At 53.7% G+C, this 21,221-nt stretch overlaps 1 protein-coding gene across 1 annotated transcript in view; it reads left to right on the forward strand.

Moving 5' to 3' along the window:
* The first annotated feature begins 1,060 nt into the window (after positions 1 to 1,060).
* LTBP2 (latent transforming growth factor beta binding protein 2) overlaps positions 1,061 to 21,221 on the forward strand; it is a 95,027-nt gene continuing 74,866 nt past the window's right edge. The window contains 3 exon segments of the mRNA XM_059690572.1: positions 1,061 to 1,318; positions 1,320 to 2,086; positions 8,558 to 8,628. Coding sequence (XP_059546555.1) covers positions 1,271 to 1,318; positions 1,320 to 2,086; positions 8,558 to 8,628 — 886 coding nt within the window. The 5' untranslated portion in view covers positions 1,061 to 1,270.

A 21,221-nucleotide genomic window follows, 5' to 3' on the forward strand; every position in this document is an offset into this window, starting at 1 on the left:
CTAGGAGGTGATGTTTGAGCTGAGAGAAGTGATGCGGAGTTCCTGTAAACATTGCGGAGAGGAATGTTCCAGAAACAGGGAAGTGGGCATTAACTTGTCTTGTTCAAGGAGCAGAGAGGAGGCCAATGCAGCTGCAATGCAAGAGGTGAGAGAGATCAGATAGGGGGCCAGTCACGCAGGGCTGTGTAGGCCAAGGCCAGGAGTTGAGGGCGTATTCCAACATTAGGTAGTGATTGTGCCTGTCCCTTGTGTAGTGTGGGAAGTTGCAAACTGGTGCCCTCCTGACTGCTCTGTCTCTCTAGGCAATAGTAGGCTACAGAAACGCACCAGGGGCAGCCATGGCTGCCAGGCCTTTAGGCTTTAAGACAGCGGGTCAGGGGTGTGAGTGATGAGCTGATTGTTGGAGGTACTCAGATGTGTGGCAATTGGCATTCTTGCACCCCTGTCCCCTCACTGCCAACGCAAGAAGATGTGAGCACCAGATCAATCAGAGGCAGATTAAATCCTCCTTGGGTGAAATTCCTGAGGGAGGGATGGACTTCTGAGCCCAGGCAGGAAGCCAGGGTTTCATACCCCTCTTGGACACACGCTGTCTTCTTGAATGAGCTTATTCCAGATCTTCCAGGTCTACCCTCTGTGAAAAAGGGAACACTTCTTCTAGGATCTGCCATCGGGCTTGACCTTGACTCAACAGAAAGGGGACAGAACAGGGAGCGAAGGTGGCTGGCAGCGACAGGTCGCTCTATGAGCTGCAGGATGGCCAAGGACGCGGCCAACTCCACTAGAGGGCGCGCGCCTCCCCAGGCGACCTTCCAGCGCTCTCCCGCGTGGTCCCAGCTCTAGCCTGCACCCCGACGGACGCCCCCAGTGGCCGGGGCGAAAAGCGAAGGGACCGGACGTCGGTCCCTACGGTCCTGATTCTGTCACGCCGTTCTTGATACCTCTCCCGGTCTCCTTCAGGCCTTCGAGGCTGCAGCCTTGGTCATCCAACCCAGAGTTTGCCTCTGAGGGCAGGGGCGGGAGACAAATTCGGGACAGGTCAGCAGTTCGAGCTTGCCCAGGACAGGAGAGAGGTGGCTCCGGTGCCGCTGTTACTGCAGGCGGCATCTCCCGTACCAGCCCTCGGGTCAGCCCTGAGCCACCCGCAGCTACTCATGGGTTAACCCCCCTCGCCGCCCGCTCGCTTCGCGGTGCCAAAGTGGGTGTTGCTGGAATTCCTCTCTCCCTCTCCCGTAATGAGGGGGCTGAGCTGTCCCTCCGAGGAGGGGGCATGGTGTGGATAAAAGAGACGAAAAATCAGGGAGAGGTTTCCAAAAATAAAAACCTTCCAGTTCCCCTTCGGAAGGCCACAGCCAGAGGGAGAAGGCGCGAAGGTGCAGCAGCCGCGCGCTTCTAGCTGGGGACCCAGCGCGGGCGCCGGGCGCAGGGCGCGCAGCCCCGGGCCGCTCCCCCGCCCAGCCCTCGGGGCCCCCCAGACGAAGAGAAGCGGGCCTCCGAAGGGGACCCGAGCGCAGCCCGTCGGCGGCCCGGGTAACCGACTGCCAGCCCCGGACTCGCCCCGCGCGCCCCGCTCTCCGGTGGCCCCCGGCGCCATGAGGCCGCCGGCGCCAGCCCCCTGCCCCGGGCGCACCCGGTGGAACCCCTGGAGGGGCTTCCTGCCGCTCACCCTGGCTCTCTTCGTGGGCATGGGTCGTGCTCAGAGGGACCCGGTGGGACGAGTCGAGCCGGTGGGCAGGGACGCGAGTCGGCTCTGGCGCCCGGGGGGCAGCCACCACGCAGCGGCCGCAGCCAAGGTGTACAGTCTGTTCCGGGAGCAGGACGCGCCCGGCCCGGGCTCACCGCCCGCGGAGCCGGCCCAACCCGGCTGGGGGAGCCCCAGGAGGCCCGCCGAGCCCGAGGCCAGGAGGCCGCCCCGAGCGCAGCCGCCGCCGCGAGTCCGGCCACCTGCGCAGACCTGGAGGAGCAGTCGCTGGGGCCAGCAGCAGCCCGCCCCCCGGGCGAGGGCGGCCTCGGCTCTCCCGCGCTACGGGACCCTGCAGCGGCCCCGGGCTGCGCCCCCAACCCCGCCACGAGGGCGGCCCACGGGGTGAGCACTAGAGAAGAAAGCGCGGGGGCTGGGGGACGCGGGCTGGGGCTGTGCGCTCGCTCCTGGAGGGATGTGCCGGCGAGAGGAGAGGAGAGGGCGCCGGGCTCTGCTCCCCGTCCCTCTGACCTCAGTGCTGCAGGGAACCGGCCCGAGCCGGGGCCTGGAGGTCTGGCCCACTTTCCAAAAGCGGAGGGGAAAGAGGAACACCATCCTCACTCTTTCGAACCAGCTCGCCGAGACCCGACGTTAAATCCTTTCCTAACGCGCCTCTCCATTGGCCCGCCCTCAGCTAACCTGTGCTGCTGGGGTCCGAGAAGGAACCGGGCAGGAGAAGCAGGGTGGGCGTTCCGGGGGCTTCAGATCCAGGGAGGTTGCGCGGGCACGGAGCGCAGGTGGGTGGAGGATATGAGGGGGGCGGGGGGGGGGGTCCAGAGTGTGAGGACAGAGGCATCTCTGCGCAGGGGGCTGGCAGCGGAACCTGCGCACCGGGACAAATGTTTGGGTTGGGCGCAGGTGGGTCTGGGTACACGGACGGTCGGACGTGGGAATGGACGTTGGCTCGGGGGCACTTTGGGTAGGAAACCCGCCCGGGTGTGGCTGCGGAACGGCGGTTACCTGGGGGGACGGGTCTGTGTGTCTGCCTGTGCGGCTAAGTGTCAGCGCGACTCAGTCACTTTGCAGGGCTAAGGTTCTTCCCAACCCAGAGATTTACACTTTCCCCTCTCCCCAGGCACCTCCCGCTGCCCGCCGGGGGGCGCCCTCGCCGCGTGGGGCGGCTCCTTAGTCGGGGGTCATCCTGGCTGCCAGGCGCTCGGCCTCGCCTGGGTGTCAGGTGTCCCCAGAACGGAGGGCAGAAAGCCTTGGGCAATGCAGGGCTGGTGGGGAAGAAACCTGGCAGCCCTTTTGGCCTGGGTCCGATGGACCAGTTGGTTTAGTCGTGGTGCACAGCAGGAAGGGCTTGCACCCCCAGTTCTATGCCCAGGACTTTCTGAGGGCCTTTGCACTGGCTGTTTTCCTTGGCTGCACACTCCTCTCCCACATTTCAGCAGGACTTCTTTCGGATCTCCGCTCTACTCCTGCCCCCCCTCCCCTTTCTCCCCTCACCCTGCTTTATGTTTCTTCATAGCACGTATTCCCAGGTGACATATTATGTATCTGTTTGTGTTTCATGCCAATGTCAGTTCTATGAAAACAGGCTTTGTTTTGTTCATCGCCATGTTGCCATCGCCTAGAAGAGAGCTGGGTATATGTGGTGCTCATTAAGTACCTGTTGAATGAGTGAATGAACTCCTGCTGCCCATGGAAGGCCAAGCTTAAAGCAGGCGGACAGTAGACCCATGACTGCCAAGTCACATACACAGAATCAGTCAACGAGGGTTAATGAAGCACCTAACGTGTTTCAGTTGTTTTTTTTTTTTTCTTTCCTGATCTGCGCAAGTGAATACATGCTTCCTAAAAGCAAGTGTGGGGAGCATGGAATAGGGGATGGGTTCCAGAGAAAAAGGCATTGTTCTGCTGGGAGAGCAACTCAATTACTTATCATCAGTTGGAGAAAGGAACAGATATGTACCACTGAGTGTGCTTTCTAGTATCAGAAGCTTCATGTTAAGTATAAAGGAATGGAACAGTTGTGGCTGCAGAGCTCAGAGGACAAGGAGGCCCTGTGAGCTGGAGCCTGGTGCTCAATGGGCAGCGTGTTGGGGAGGTGGCAGGAGTGGGGCCTGGAGGTGTAGCACTGACCAAGGACAAGGGCTCCTCACTGTTGGCATTGGCCTAGAGGCAGAACTGCCGTGGAGTCATGGGGTGAGGCTGGGAGCATAGGTTAGGCCAGATCATGGAGGAGCTTATACTATAGGCATTTGGGTGAGGGTTAGGAGGAAAGTGGGGTAGCAGAGGGTAGGGGTGGGAGGGTGAACTATTAGAAGTCACGACATGAGGTAGTCATGAGCAAAGCAGATTGTCACCGCAATAAGGCCGTGCACAGATGTGCACAGGTGTATAAGAATATGGGCTGGGTGCTGCCCACAGGCACCTGCTGTATGCTATGCAGATGTATACAGGATATCACATGCTGGGTTTGGCTCCTTCCCCAGATTATTTTCTGCAGCTTTGATAAAGGGTGAGTTCCTCTGGCACTCCAGCCAGCCACTCCAAGTCAGCTGGGGGGTGGGGTTTGTTGAGTGGCAGTCTTGTTAATGGGCTTTCTCTACCCAGGTCTATTCTGGTTAATGGCTCTTGGCCAGGCTGACCTCTCTGGCAAAATTTCTTGTGGGCACCTTAGGGCCAAGGATCAAGTGCCACCTGCTGGTGAAGATTGGAATAACATCACCACTGCTGGGGACCCATCATTCATTCATTCATTCATTCATTCATTCATTCATTCAACAAATATTTGGAAGGCCTCCTATATGCCAGGCACTGTGCTGGATGGTGGGGATACAGCAATGGCCAATACAGCCTTTGTCTTCATGGAACTTGCTATGTAGTGAGGATTTATTGCCACAACAAAGCAGGGCAGACACAATTCCTGTACTAATGAAATTTACAGTTTACAGGGGATTTTAAAAAAATATATATTTTATTGCCCTAACCGGTTTGGCTCAGTGGATAGAGCGTCGGCCTGCGGACTCAAGGGTCCCAGGTTCGATTCCGGCCAAGGGCATGTACCTTGGTTGCGGGCACATCCCCAATGGGGAGTGTGCAGGAGGCAGCTGATCGATGTCTCTCTCTCATCGATGTTTCTAACTCTCTATCCCTCTCCCCATCTCTCTGTAAAAAATCAATAATATATATATTTTTAATTTTTAATTTTAATATATATACTTAAATATATTTTATTGATTTTTTACAGAGAGAAAGGGAGAGGGATAGAGAGTTAGAAACATCGATGAGAGAGAGACATTGATCAGCTGCCTCCTGCACACTCCCCATTGGGGATGTGCCCGCAACCAAGATACATGCCCTTGGCCGGAATCGAACCCAGGACCCTTCAGTCCACAGGCCAATGCTCTATCCCAGTGGTTCTCAACCTGTGGGTCGCGACCCCTTTGGGGGTCGAACGATCCTTGCACAAGGGTTGCCTAAGACCATTGGAAAATACATATATACTTACATATTGTTTTGTGATTAATTACTATGCTTTAATTATGTTCAATTTGTAACAATGAAAATATATCCTGCATATCAGATATTTACATTATGATTCATAACAGTAGCAAAATTGCAGTTATGAAGTAGCAACAAAAATAATTTTATGGTTGGGGGTCACCACAACATGAGGAACTGTATTAAAGGGTCGCAGCATTAGGAAGGTTGAGAACCACTGCTGTATCCACTGAGCCAAACCAGTTAGGGCAACCCAAGTTTATATTCATTTGAACTGTTGTATATTATTCCACTATCTGAATATACCACAGTTTATTTATCCATCCTTCTGTTTTGGGACATTTAGATGAGTTACACTTTTTTTTTCTATTATAAACAGGGCTTGACTCATTTTTCTACATAAATAAATTTATTTTCAAGGAAACTTTGTATCACTATCATAAGTTGAAAATAGTACCACTTGTCATGAACAGAAGATAACTGTAGGAAAATTGAAATGAAAATAAAATGTTCTCCTATTCTAGTCAGACATCATAATCTTAAGAAGCTCAATCCTGTGGTGTGTTCTCCCTGTTAAAAGGGGGACTGGCAAGTGTTGGGGGAAGGACTCAGCCTCAGGCAGCTTTTTCTCACTGACCTAATCAGGCTAGAAAAATCACTGAAATGGGAATCACTTTCTCACCATGTGACTCAGAATTGTTGAATGCTGTGATTGTGGAAACCTAAAACTCACTTCCCTGCCCTCAGTGTTACTCATCTGCTTTTTGGGAAACACTAGATGAAGTGAAACAAAGAAGTATTAAATGTATCGCACGTCTCAGGCACTGTGTTAGACTCTAGAAGCACAAAGAGGAATAAGAAAGGGCCCTCAAGGTAGTCAAATAAAGCCAACATCCTGAGACAATCAGTACTAAAAGCGCACAGGAAATGGAGAGTGGGGAAGGCTGGGTAGATATGGGGGAGGTTTTACACAAAGGAGGTAACATTTGATTTGGAAGTCTTGGAGTGGAAAGGATTTTAATTGCCAAAGAAGAGAAGGAAGGCATTCTAGGCAGAGAGCAGCCTAAGCAAAGGCGTCAAAATGTGACCATAGAGAGTTCAATGGGCAGATGATAGTCTTTATATCCTCGGAGGATCACAGCCTTGGTTGTGGATGTCCTGGAGACAGGGAGGGGTGATAGAGACAGACTGCAGAGGCAGGTGGGGGCCTGGTTAGCTTTGGAGAGGCCAATAGAGAACCATGGGAGGTTTTTAACAAAGGATTCGTCTGGTCAGATTTGTTCCAGGTGGAACAGCAACTGTCCCAAGCTGTTAGCCAGAAGCGTTCCCAAGTGTTGAGCAATGATGCTGCATATGGGGCTCATGTTTGCTGAGTGGTGTCACCTGGAAGGTTGGGCTCATATGATCTCTAAGAGGGACTTCCCGGGAAGTCAGACCACTGAGTCATACACCCCAGCTCGTTAGGCTCATTTGCTCTCACTAGCTGGGCAGAGCCCACTGAATGGCCACCCCCTGGGCCTCTACTCAAGACTCCAATACTGGCCTACAGTATAAAGGGCCCTCAGGCCCTCATGGAGAACCCGAATCCCTCTTGAGCACCTTTCCAGTCTCAAACTGCTCCTCCCATCCCCACTGCCTGGCAGCCTTTGATTCCGGAACCCTCCTGACGGCCCTGAGGGTTCCACCATGGGCAGGCAAGGCAGGCTCCACTGCTGCCCTTCTACAGTCAGCTGCAAAGCCATGCTGAGGTGACAGCTGGCTGAGGGGGCCTCCTTGGGCAGGGCTCCATGCCATGACCGCCCGTCCAGGCAGGCCCCTCAGTTCATGCTATCTGGGCTCCCACAGGCCCTAGTTCTTAGAAAACTCCCAGGGAATGCAGCCTGTTTCCTTTTGAAGACTTCCCGGGCCTTTATCAAAGCTGCTAATTGCACATTAGCCCTATCTGCAGCCTCATTGCCCAACCAGGGGTAGTGACTTACAAATTGGTGAGTAATTGTCCCCTTCTACCAGGGTACCCATTCAGAAACCCTGGGTATGAGAACTAGCTCCCTCCCCAGAACCCGGTGCCTGGGCCCTGCTGGGGAGGAGGCCATCATGGAGCCAGGAAGCTGCTGAAGGCGTCGAGGTGGCCGGAATGGCACAGCCCTGGGCTGGGGGGACACTCTGGGAGCTCCCTGGGCGGCTGGGCCAAAGGGCCAGGAATGAACCTCAGCTTTTCCAAGCCGTAGGAATTTATTTTGAATGTTTTGGAAGGTTCCAAAACCACGCAGGCCTTGGGGTCCACTCAAATGTCAAACAAATTCCTAAGTGGGAGCAGATGCTCACCATGCTGGCCACAGAGGTCACAGGGATGGCCCCCTGCTCTGTCCCTTGCCTTGACCCTCCGGCTCTGTGCCTCGGCCACCACACTCACCCTGAGTTTCAGTGAGTGCTCGGTAGACACTCTGATGCTAATGATGGGGCCCAGGAAGCCAGGCCCAGGCCCACCCTGAGCCAAGGAGTCAGGCTCCCAGGGGTCTTCTCTGGGAAGAGCCTCGCTAGGGAAATCACCCAGATCTGGGTCTTTAGACGGTGAGTCAGGGCTGGTGACACCTGCTGGTGCTGCAGGGGGTCTTCACTGAAAGCACAGTTCGGGCGAGTTGGCTGAGTGCCCCAGTGGTCAGTGCAGGCCAGTGTTTCCTATGGGTGGCCCCAGGGCCAGCACCAAAGAGGAGCTGGGAGAAGGACGGTGTCCCATAAAGTAAGTCCCATCAGCCTGCCCGAGTTAAAACACAGTGCTCCTTAAGCAGAGGCTGCTTAACCCCAGTCCCCAGCCCCACCTTCCTAGCAGCTGGCCCCCTCACAAGCCCCGCTTACATAGAAATGCTAGAGCCCCGTGCTCAGTCTTACTGTGTAAGCCTGCCCGCGGGCCAAGGCTCCTCCCAGTGTGATTTGTGAGCAGGTGATGCATACGTATGTCCTTCAGACAGTTCTATGTGTGTCTTCCTGCTCCCCTTGGATTGTCAGCATTTGTTGGGCGAGGACTGTGGTGCTTGTTTTTTGGTGAGAGGCAATGTGGAGTTGGAGCGTGACTTAGAGTTGGGCCAACTCAGGTTGGAATCTGGCTCTGGCTCTCACTTACTGTTTAGCCCTGGCAGGTGACTGAACCTCTCCGGCCTTGCTTTTTGATCATCATGATCACTGTCATTACTGACCCAGGGGGCTCTGGATTGTACAGATAGAGAGAGTGAGGTTCCCCAGTGTCAAGCAGAGAATGACAGTCTGCACAGCCGGATTGGCTCTGCAGAGGGCAGGACCAATAGGGGCTGCGTGAATCGTCCCTCTCTGAGCATCCTCATACCTGACCCCGTTTTGGTAACTCCACAGGAGGAACGTCTGCGGGGGAAAGTGCTGCCCGGGGTGGACAACGGCAAACAGCACCAACCACTGTATCAAACGTGAGTGCCTCCTCCCCACCCCCCTTCTCCTTCTCTCTCCTTCGAGCAGGGGGGCTCCAGGCCTGGAGTGTCTTCCCCAATGGAGCTCCTGGGAGTAGAGGCAACATGCCCTGGAAGGGAGGAGCTTATAAAATGCCTCAGGCTGAAAACAACTTCTCAAATAAAAGCCCCACTTACATTTTTTAAGCTTCCCACATGTCCTTCCTGCTGTCCCACTGTGTGGGTCCCTTAAGTGCCCCCACCCTGTGGTTGTAGGATGTGGCTGGTCCCAGAGACTCTGCATTGCACATTCTCCTGGCACCATTTACGCTGTGTCCTATGGGAACCCACCCTCTGGTCCTGGCCTCTGTCAGGCATCCTGCCAGGATGGTCTGATGAGGCTCCGACCCTGCGTCTGGAGCAGCCTTCCTTTGGACTGCTCTGAAGCCCGGCAGGCTGGCCCAGGTGAAAGAAAAGAAAAGAGAGTAGTCTTCTTAGTTAGGTGGGAACCAGGGAATGAGGCAGGAGGAGCCAGGGGGTCTGCACCCAAGCCTCCATTGATGGTGGCAGAGGCAGTAACAAGGGCAAGAACCAATACCCATGCAGAACTTAGTTTGTGCAAGGTGCAGTTACATTCCCCTGGGGTAGGTAGTACCATTAGGCAGATGAGAAAACTGAGGCATAGACAGGTCACTTGCTCAAGATCACATGACCTGGAAATGGTAGGATTTGAACTCAGGTGACTTGACTCCAGGGTCACTTTTCTTAAAAAAAATTGTTTTTTATTTTTATTGATTTCAGATAGGAAGGGAGAGGGAGGAAGAGAGAGAAAGAGAGCAAGAGAGAAACATCAATGATAAGAGCTTCGTTGATCAGCTGCCTCCTGCATGCCCCACTCTGGGGATTGAGCCAGCAACCTGAGCATGTGCCCTGACCGGGAACTGAACCATGACCTTCTGGTTTATAGGTCCATAATCAATCATTGAGCCACGCCGGCCAGGCCAGGTTCCCTTTTCTTAATCACTACACCCTCCTGGCAAACATCTTACTTTCTGGGCCTCACTTTCTACATCTGTGTGGGGAAGACAATGAACTACTACTGCCATTACTACCACTACCACCACCATCACTGCTGCTACTACTACCACTATTACTATCACAACTGCTCCCACTCCTGCTGCTACTATTACTGCACTACTAGCTAATAGCCTGGGATTTACTATGTTCCCAACACTGTGCTAAGCTCTTCACACACATTATTGTAGTTAAGCCTCTCAATAATCCTATAACATGAGTGTTTGTTGATCATCCCCACTTACAGACAAGGAAACCAAGGCTCATGTTAGCTGGGAAACATGGCCAAGGATATTCTACCCCAAGTGCTGGAGAGAGGGCTACATCCAGGCAGTCTGACTCCAAAACCCCACACTCTTCCTTACGGGGTTTTGTTCCCTCTAAACACCAACTGAGGCTGGGGCCTTCTGGAGTTTGGAATCCCCACATATAATGACAGATGTGGGGGTTTCAGGAAGCCCCTGGGATCTTTCTCTCTCACACCCAGGGCCCCTCTTAAGCTCTCATCAGCTCCCCACATCTGTATGGCATTTCTAGGATCTCCCCGCAACTTTCCCTCCTGGAGCTGCCACCAGCAGGCCCTAAACCTGGCTGCAAGGCCTCAGTCTCACCAGCACCCCTTCCTGCCCCAGGACAAACCCCTGGGCCCTTTGCAGTGTGAGGGTATCCAGGCACCTCACAAAGCTTATGGTGTTCCCAGGCCTGATGGAGGCCCTCATCTCTGGTTCTGATGCCCACCCCCCAAGGTGGGGATGAGACAGGGACAAGATGGGCTGCTTCCACCCCTGTGGGGATGGGGATGCTGGCTGGCCAAGCTCTTGGTTCTGTCTCAGGCCTCATGGCCTTGACCTCCCCCAGTCAGACAATGATGCTCAGGCAGAATCTTGGGCCTCTCCAGGATCTGCAGATAAAGAAATCAAAACCCCAAATTCAAAAACAAGCAGCAACACACATTGTCTTCTGGAATTTCCTGCCTTTTCAAAGACCCTGGATTGGTGTGGGCTCTCAGAGGACAGGCTCTCTGTGGCTGGGGGGAGAGGGGTACCTCATAATTTTAAAGATGAAGACAGTGAGATGCAGAGAAGTGGTGACTAGCTCAAGGGCATGCACCTCATTAGAGGAGGATCTGAGACTCAAAAGCAGTGACTTCCCCGGGCAGAGAAGCCAGGGATGTGTGTAGCAGGTAGTTTTATGCTCAGCAGAAGCTCTGGTTTTTGGTATTTTCTTTTTTTAATCACCCTAGGTCAGTGGTCGGCAAACTCATTAGTCAACAGAGCCAAATAGCAACAGTACAACGATTGAAATTTCTTTTGAGAGCCAAATTTTTTAAACTTAAACTATATAGGTAGGTACATTGTTATTAACTTAATTAGGGTCCTCCTAAGGCTTAGGAAGAGCCATACTCAAGGGGCCAAAGAGCTGCATGCGGCTCGTGAGCCGCGGTTTGCCGACCACAGCCCTAGGTGATTCGAGCCAGAGCCGAAGACACTGAGAGTTTGGGGTCACTCATAGGAATATCTGCCTTGGCAAGGGTCAGGGGGGGCTACTCAAATTTGATTGTTCCCCCAAATCCTCTGGGATCTTATTAAAGTGCAGATTCTGATTCAGCACATCAGGCAGGGCTGTGCTTCTACAGCTCCCAGGGGGTGCTGCTGCTGCTGGTCCAGGGACCGCACTGAGTAGCTGGGCCTTGGGAGACTCCAGAGCCCTTGGAAGGGACAGGGTCAGAGTTGGGAGGGGGGCTGGAAAGCTTTAGCCAGTTTAGCAGCGAGTGTTGCTGAGGTTTGAGTTGAAGTTGGAGCAGAGTGGCTCCAGAGGGGGTGGGCTTCTCACCAGCTACCCGAGAGGTCTGGGCATGGGCCTTGCTCTGCCCTCCAGTCCCCGGAGTTCTCAGTTTCCTGACTTGCACGTGATTTTCCAGCATGAGTCTCTGCCAAACTTGAGTTTCGACATTGGAAACTCGAAGTTGGGTGAGTCTGCAGATTGTCAAAACCAACGTGTGTGTATACCCTCGTGCCCCAGCAAGGGGGCTGCCCCAGAATGCTGCCAACCCCCACTCCCCGCTGGGGGTCCTCAGCCCCTGTTACTTCCCTCCCGGGCCCTCCCACCCTGCAGCTCCCTGGTCATCCCCTGACCCACGCACACAGGCTGGCACTTCTCCTGGAGGAATTGCCAGTGGGCGTCAGCCTTTCCCACTTGAAGTTGGCTTGTCCACTGAAGGTCTGTATGCTAATTAGCTGGGCCCTGTGCTGCTTGCTTGTTGCTGTTTCTCTGCTAATGAGTCTAACGAGAACCACGTGGACAATGGGCGTTGGCTCTGGACGGCTGGGTCCCGGAACTCTGTAGAATGTAGGGCTCTTGGCTGCACACCCTGTCAGCTGGCTCTCCTACCCCCCCCCCCCACCGGTTTGCCGGTTCCCTCTCCCCTCCCCACAGCTGCCCCTCTGGCTGGAGCGGAGGCTGCCGATGCCGGGGAATGCTCATGACTGTCCTAGAAGTCTCACCCATGTGGGGTGACGCGTTGGACAGCAGGTGGGAGGGCTGACAAGGACGGGTGTGTGCCATCCTCCCAGCCCCAAAACTGTGTGGAGACTCAGTCTGTTCTCTGGTGTCTCCCAGATATCTGTGGGTCCAACTACTGCCTATGCACAGGAGATGATGGCCCGAGCCCCTGGGGCCACTCCCTGCCCCCTCTTGCCTCCTCTCACAGAATCTGAAGTTGCCGTAACATACCAGCCCATCTCCCTGGCAGGCCCCTTCTGTCACCCCTGCCCAGTCACTGGACTTCGGGGAGCCACTGTATATGTAGGTGGCCATGGCTGGAGCCACAGCTATTCTCTCCACCTTGGCTATTCCCTCCACCTTGGCGGAGTCCTCTCATCTTGGTATCTACCTGTCCTTCTGTGGCTTTGCCAGCTCTGCCATGCGGTTTATGTATTTATGCATTTGTGGAGGGTGAGGACTGGGGCCTGCCTGGCTCACGCAACTGAGGGGAAGGACTGTAGAGTGGGGGGTGAGTGGGTCCTGTGTATAATTAGGGCTTTTGGAAGATTGTCCAGTCTTCCCAGACTGGCCCATCCTCATCACAACCCCAACACACACACACACACACACACACACACACTGGAAAGAGGATTTGAAGAATTCTTTAAATTCTCATTTATCTCAGCCTAGCTGCCCCGGGGCAGGGGCTGTCCTAGGGGGTGGGGAGGCAGGGGGGAGCCCCTGTTGCTGAGAAGGGGCCTAGGTGGATCACTCCTTCCAAACCCCGGGTTTAATATGAAGAGCATGTGCTTCGAATTCTGGTGCCAGATCCAAGGAGTGGTGGGTTTGAAGCCCAGCTCCGTGTCCTCAGGCAAGTGACTGGCCCTCATCTGCCAAAGAGCCTCATCCATACAATGGGTATAGTAACCTATATGGAGTTTTGGGGGGAGATTATTAATAGTAATAATAATAATTATTATTATTATTATAATTATAACTCTGTAGCTCATACTGTGGGCCAGGACTTCATGTTATTAATTTTTAATCCTCACAACCACTCTATAAACTAGATTTGATCTTTGTTCCCATTTACATTTGAGGTTAGCTGTTTGTCCCAGTCTTGCAGCTGGGAATCAGCAGAGCCTGGAAGTTTAGCTGTTGTCTTCATCTGGATCCAGGAGACTGTGCTGCCTGTCTGGGTTACCTTAGCTACGTGGCTACAGGCAAGATGCTTAAGCTCTCTGTGCCTCGGTTTTCTCCCCTGTATAATGCGACTAATATTAGTCTCTGCCTCACATAGTTGTAAGGAATGAATGAGGTAACTCACGCCGAATGCTCAGTTCAAGGCCTGGCGTGTTCTGTGTGCTCTATCCACCCTTAGCCTTGATGTTGAGAGCAGGGACTGTGTCCCCTGGCCCCCAGCATGCTGCTCAGTAGCAAGTGTTCACTGGACACAAAGTAAAAGCTCAGGAAGTATGTACTGAATAATACAGGGCCTAGCCTGGGTCTGGGCGGGGCTGTTCTAGCCCTTCTGCAGCCCCAGGTCTGTCAGCCCTTCCAGAGCACTCCCCACGGTGCTCAGGAGTCCCTCGGCAGATCCTGGCGTGGCCTGGGCATTTGCTCCTGCCTCCTCGGTCCAGAGCCTCTGCGTGGCTTTCATTCTGGTCCACATCTCAGTGCTACAACGACTCCAACCCTCCTGATCTGGGCTTCACCTGACTTCACTGAGGGAGCTTCTCAGCCCACCTATCCCAGCCCTGTAATGACCTCAACCCAACAGTTAAAAACCCCAACTTTGGAGCCAGACTCCTTGAGTTCAAATTTTTGCTTCATCCCTTACCAGCATGGTGATTGCAGGCAACTGCTTGGCCACCCTCGGCCTTAGTTTCCCCTTATGTCAAATGGGGATGAGAATAGTACTTACAGTAGTTATAACAAGGAAGAAAAGAGATACCTGTAAAGAAATCAGCCCAGGGCCTCATAATGGTAAGTGCTGAACAATCGTTCGGGAAAAGGGCCAGAGCAGTGATGTGATTGGCAGGTTCTTCACTGACTGGTTACCAGCCACCAGGAGCCAGGGTGGTGGAGAGGAAGGTAGGAGGTGGCTCCAGGGAATAATCACATGACCTCAGTGAGACCCAGCTAACACGAAGGGTGCAGTCCCAGCAAGAGAATCATCCATCTCTCCCCCAACCACCTACAGGCACCTTAGATCTTTCTGGTGAGCAGGTGTGTCTCCTGAAGATCTCACTTAGAAGATGTTCTTACCCAGGGGCCTCCTGAGGCCGGGTGCCGTGTCCTGTTGATAGCAGCGTGGCACTGGCCCTCTCTACCTACTTGGCACATGCTTGTTAAGGGACTAAGTGGGTGAATGATCACTTGGGTGACCTGGTAGTTTCCTCCTGCCTTCCCCAGCTGCAGGCTGGCTTCTCCTTTTCTACTCAGCATCTTAATGTTGGGCCACCCCAGGACTTTCCCCAGACCATCCAAATCCCCCACACAAAGAGGGGGCCATGGGAGCCCAGCCAGCATTATTTTCTCCCTATTCCTGACCACCAGTAGGTACTATGCCAAATAATTAGCATGCAACAATGACAGTGCAAAGCTCTCTGTCTGCCAGGGACCAACCAAACCCCTCAATCCCCTTCACCCTGTGAGTGGCCATCATGTCACTCTCTGTCCTGCCCCTCCTGTGTCCCTGCTGCTCCTTCTCTACCCAACAACTAAACGTGGCTTCCTAGAGCCGAGGCCTGGGTCCTCTCCGTTGCTCTCCCGCTGCACTGCTCCCGGAATGATCTAATGCATTCCCATGGATGTAAACATCGTCTCCGCGCTGACGACGCCCAGATTTATATATATCTCCAGCCAGTCCTCTCCTCCGACCTCCAGACTCCTTCGTCCCGCTGCCTACTCCACATCTGCTCTTGATGCCTCCCAGACATCCCCACCCAACTTGTCCAAAACGAACTCGTGGCTTCCCTCCCTTTGAGCCAGCTCCCCGGGCAGGTCTCACCCACCCTGCTGAAAGGCATCGCCCTCTACCTGAATGCTCAAGCCAGACACCTGGGGGCCCTCTGAGACACCTTCTCTCCCTCAAGCTTTAGAGCCAATCTGAGGTGAGCCCTGTTTGTTTTACTTCCTGCATCTCTGGGGAACCTGCCTGCTTCTCTCCGCCTCCCCTGCTGCCTCTGTAGTTCAGGGCCCTCTAATCCAGCACACTCTTCTGGGTGACAGCAGCCTCCAGCTGACTGCTTACCTCCTGCCCGCCTTACCCTCCGGCTTTTTCTCCATAAATTAGATCATAAAACATCCTTGTGAGAACCTTCCTGCTATGGTGTAGCTAGCTTCGTCTCTCAACACTCAAACCATCCCCTCCCTGCCCCGTTCCCACTCGCCGAATCCGGCCTGGGCTCCTGGATGGGTGTGCTACCTCCGGGCTGTTGCACATGCCACTCTCTTGGCTTGCTTTTCCTCCTCTCTTTATGAGGCTGCCTCCTTGCCATCTTTCCGGTCTCCATCTCAAGCTCCCCTCCTCACCATTCAGTCTAGAGCTTCCCCCCATGAGCCCCACTATTCTGGATCTCAACCCCCACCCCCAGCACTGTTTCCACCAGGTTTCTCTTCTTCTGCTTGTTTGTTCACTGGTTTTGTGACAGTCTGTCTAAGTTGAAAGGGCCATAAAGAAGAGGGCAGTGTCTGTCTTGCTTACCACCTTAGGCAAATAGTAAATATCGGAGGCACAACCATTTTCTAGATGAGGAGGCTGAGGCTCACAGGAGTGAAGGAACGTGCCCAAGGTCACGCAGTTGGAATTCAAATGCAAGCCAGGCCACTCTCTCCTGCACACTCTGCCCTGGCCTTGGCTGTACTGTACGTGGGGATGGTGCGCTACCCCCGACCTTCCTGGGCCCTGGGCGGGGAGCTGGTGCTGCTGTCGAAGGGCTTGGACGGCTCCCTGTCTGCACACAACTCTCTTGCATGCCCTGGAGCTGCTCCCCTGGAAAAGACTGGTCCCCAGGCTCGTCCCTGATGGGCGTTGTCCCAGGACCCCACCCCATCCATCTCTCATCTACAGGGACTGCTCTGGAACTATGGTCTCCTTCCAGACAAGGCCCTTGGGGCTGTGACAGGGTGGACAGTCACCCTTCTGCTTTGGAGCAGGAGCTGGAGGCGAACCCATGCCCAGCCCTGGGCCACAGCCCTGCTCGTGGTCCCCCTCCTCATGCCTGCTAGAGCCCGTGGGAATTGGGGCTGCTCCCTGGCCCTGGCCTCCAACTGGCCCAGCATCGAGGCATTTGTTAATGCAATTAGCAGGGCGGTCCATGCAGAGGGGCTGGGGGCCAAGGTCTGACTCACACCTCCCTTTCCTCCCCTCTCTCTGCCAAACGGTAGAGGCCCACTCAGCCTGCCAGACAGCGTCTGCAGAGCGCGCGCGAGGGGCCAAGAACGGCATCTTTCTCTCATTAGAGGCTTTTATGTGAACACAACTGCTATTTTGGAGCCGGGCGCTTGGCTGGCCCCTGAGCCCCAGTGCTGTTCCAGCCATCCTGTGCTGCGGCCCCAGCACAGCTGTGGTGGGAGCGGGGTGCGTCCTCAGGGCCTGACTTCTCCCACTGCCTCGGGGCTTGGGGCTGAGGTCGGGGCCTGGGGACACAGACACTGGGCAGAGCTTGGAAGTGTAGAGGATGCGTCCCCAGGCTCATTCTAAGGTGTGGGAGCCAGACAAGGATGGCCTTGAGGACCTCTGACATCTGGGTCTCATTTCTGTGAAGGAGGAATAGGGTAGCTCTGTGGGTAGGTCCTAAGTGATGCACTGACACAAATTTTAGAGAAGATGGAGTTTTAATGGGGGAGCAGCTGAGCTTCAGGTGTGGGGGGGTCTGGGCCCCAAGTCTGACCTGGAGTGGAGGCTCATTTTCCAGACAAGAGGGGGTGGCATTGGAGGCCTTGGAGGAGGCCACAGGCCTAAGGGGACCACCCTGAAGTCAGTGCCTCCCCTAAGGGGTTATAGATGGAGGGAGGAGGTGTCCCTGGGCCCAAGAGAGAGAGCTGATGACAAAAGCATTCCCTGGTAGGTGGTAGCGGGTGTAGAGAGGGGACTGGCTGAATTTAACACCTGGAAAACAGCCTTGCCTTCTAGACCACAGGGCTTGGTCTAACTCAGTGGTTCTCAACCTTCTGGCCCTTTAAATACAGTTCCTCATGCTGTGACCCAACCATAAAATTATTTTCGTTGCTACTTCATCACTGTAATGTTGCTACTGTTATGAATCCAATGTAAATATCTGATATGCAGGATGGTCTTAGGCGACCCCTGTGAAAGGGTCGTGACCCACAGGTTGAGAACCGCTGGTCTAACTGGAGCCTGCGTTGACCTTACCTTTCCCTGGGAAAAGGGTCATAGCAGAGAAGTTCAGAAGCCCCCTTGCTGCTCCCATTGGGGTTATGGTGGTTTTTTTGCTTTGCAGGGCTGTCCAGTAGAACTTTCTGCGATGATGGGCATGTGCTATCCTCTGTTCAACACGGTGGCCATGAGCCACATGTGGCCATTGAGCCCTTGAAATGTGGCTAGTGCAACCCAGAAACTGAATTTGGAATGCTATTTAACTTTAACCGATTTCATCTTAAATAGCCACAGGCAGCTCGTGGCTGCAGCGTTACACAATGTTGGACAGCACAGCTTTCAAGAGTACGAAGTGCTTCCACATCCATGATCTCTATTGAGTTTCACAACAACTCTTTGAGGCAGGAATTCTCAGACCTACTTTATGGATGAGACAACTGAGGAGGCACCACTTAGAGAATCTCAATGAGATGAGACGTGCCCAAGGTCACCCAGTGGGGATGTGGCTGAGCTGAAGTCAAACTAGATCCCACTGACTCCCACCCCCGTGTCTTACTGCTACCAAGTGGTTGATCGCAGAGGCTCTCAGCGAATGGTAGGAGTAGCCCACATGGTGGGAGCTCTTTCCAGAACCTTCCCCAGGCCTGCCCATCCCAAATTTGGTCTCCTCCCAAAGGTGGGGGTTTTGTGTGGAAAATCTGAGCAAGCCTCTGCTTTGTTGTTTGGAGCAGAGTGAAGGTAGAAGGGGCACAGCCAGAAGGCAGGGGGTTGGAGGAGCAATGCCTCCTATTTCTTACTTTCAAAGCAATTTTGGAAGTTTTCTTTTTGTTCCCCCTTCTTTTGGCATCGTGCTAACTCCATAGAGCTGAACTCCCAAAGCTGAAACTTTCCACATGCCCAATCCTCAGTGAGGAAGAGCGTGCCAGGGAGGTATGGAGGAGTCCAAATTATGAATGGCCAAGGCCTGGCATGGGCAAGTGGGCACAGGGAGGCTGGTAACAGCATCCATCACCTTTGGGTTGTCTGAGGATGCGGGCTTTCATCAGGGAGGGGCCAGGGTGTGTCCTTGATGGCTAACCATGGACAGTGTGGCATCATGCTCGATAACCATTCACCAATAATCAATCACACTTGGACATCGTGGCTTCCTGCTTCCTATCATTTCACCAATAATCTATCAATGAAGACTCACTCAAGCCTCCTCCCCCATCCTGGGGCCTCAAGGGTAAGGCACAATCTCTGCTCTTGAGGAAAAATGGAAGTGATGAGGCTCTAGAAGTAAAACACAAAGACTTCTGGGCCCTCCGTGTTTGGGAGTTTTCCCACTGAAAATCCCCACAGCGCTGCACGGAACGGTCTCTCCCAGACCTCGGCGCTCCTTTATCTGCTTTCAGCAGCAGCCCCTGCCATAGGCCATTCTGAGCTGGCTGATTTCCTTTCAGATCCTTCAGTTTTGAAATGCGTACTCATTTGACAGAGGAATGTTTTGCTTCAACTCCTTCAAGCAAAAGGAGACGTGACACTATTGCCCCCTCCTTCCCCAAGTGTCCCTAACTTCTGGATTTCATGCACCAGTAAAATATCCCAAACCGTCTTCGGCACCAAAGAGCAGTAGCCAGCTTTCCACTTGGAGGGTGTTAGAAAAACAAACTACCATTCGCTATCCATCTTTATTTAAAAAGAACATTTTAATTAAACCAAAAAAAAAAAAAGAAGAAGAAGAAATGATATAATTTCAAAATAAAAGACATGTTTAAATGGGGGGAAAGGCATTACAAAGAGCTCAGGAAACTGTTTTTATTTCCCTTATTTTATGGTAGACCAGTAAAAACAGTCGTAAGAATGTACCCTTTCATAGGCACTTGGAGCCACCATTTGGGGCCATTTTGAGGTGATTTGCGGGGACGGGAGAGAGAGGAGAGGAGGTTGTGCTCCAATCCCCTAATGCAGAGGCTCAGCTCAGACCCGCACTCAAGTGTTTACTTTAGCGCGGAAGTCAGTTCTTGCTGAGACTTATGAAAACAACTCAAGAGCGAATGCAAATGAGGTCCGGGAGGGCTGGCTCAGCACCTCTGCGAACCTGAAACCTGCTGGAGAATCTTCCCGAGAAGATCGGATCCAGAAAGGTTATCTGCCCACGGAGGTTTTCCCGCCAACAACCCGGCTGCTTTGGAACCCTTTTAGGATTTTTATTTACCACAATGTTATATACATATTAAATGCCATGTTTATATCCCCCCCCCCAACTACCCATTTTCCATGAGCTGTTCGTGTACCAAGCGAAGCCTGCCAACCCTGCTCTGCCTGAGGACCTAACTCCCTGTGGCACGGGGCTTCCGTCGTTATGAGAAACCACCACGGGGCAGAGCTTTCTCCACGCAGAACCAGTCTTGTTGTCTTTGCATCCTCGGCACCCACTATGACCAAGAGGGTGCTTGCTAACTGTTTGCAGAATGTATTGGCAAGGAAGGCAGAGCCAGAAGTAAGCGAGTCACCGTGAGTCAGGAATTTGGGGCCGTGGGTTTTAGAGAATGGAAGATGTTAGAGTCGAGAATGGGCTGTCCTCAGAGCCCAGGAGGGGAGGGGAGGAAGCTAGACTGGTTTCGAAAGGCCATCTTAAAGGCAGAGACCACCCACTCAAAGGAGGAAACGCCTAGACTGAGGGGAGGGGGTTGCTGCATGACCTCCTCTCACCCACACCGGGCTTGGAGTCTCTGCCAGGAGAGAGGGGTGGCTTTGAGGGACTAGGAGTGATACAGCGTTTGTGGTCCACATAAAACCACTCAGGCCTTCCCTTTCTACTCCCTCCCTAAACCGGGCAGAGACCTGGCCTGGCATACCTCCTTCCGCAGTGTTTGCTGGCCCCGGCTTGGCTGTGGGGCTGGTCTCCCAGCAGGCGGGGTAGGGACAGGGACCTGGCAGGTAGTTAGGTGGGGGCTGCAAAATCTGCCTCTGCTTCCCTCACTGAATACACTCCCACTCTGTCGCCAGACCCCAGCCTCCCTGGGCCTCTAACAACTCCTAGGACATTCCATGACCTTCCAGCCTCCAAGAGCTTTGCGCTTGCCTATCCCTCTGCCTGAAGGAGTCTGTCCATGTCTTTGCCCGTCCGCCTCTTTTGCACCAGCCACATCTCACTCTTCAGAGCAGCTTCCTCTGACCACTGCATCTAAAGCGCCTGATTGGACACAGACCACTACATCACCCGTGATACTGCATGAGCAATATTATGCTACTGTTTTCTTGTTTCTTCTTGGTCGCCCTCACTCAACTGCAAGCTCCATGTGGACAAAGACTTTGTCTGTAGTGCCTAGCACACAGTAGGGGCTCAGCAAATATTTGTTGAATGAATGAGTGACAGACGGAGGAGACACTGGGTTCAGAGGATCCAGCATGAGCCTGACTGTGCTCTCCTGGGTTCCCACCTGTTCCCAGGGGAGGTCCTGGGAGAGATGAGCAGGGCCCAGCACTCCAGTGTGTGCTTGTACATGACTCTCCCTTGGTTACTGGTCACTGGAGGTGACTCTGTTGCTGCCTGAAGCAACATTATGCTACTGTTTTCTTGTTTCTTCTTGGTCACCCTCACTCGACTGCAAGCTCCATGTGGACAAAGACTTTGTCTGTAATGCCTAGCACACAGTAGGGGCTCTGATGTTGCAAGGTGATGAAGGGCAGTGAAGAGAAGTCATGGCCCCTGTGGCCAGTGGCTACT

This window comes from Myotis daubentonii, chromosome 1, assembly GCF_963259705.1.
Source record: "Myotis daubentonii chromosome 1, mMyoDau2.1, whole genome shotgun sequence".
Lineage (NCBI taxonomy): Eukaryota > Metazoa > Chordata > Mammalia > Chiroptera > Vespertilionidae > Myotis > Myotis daubentonii.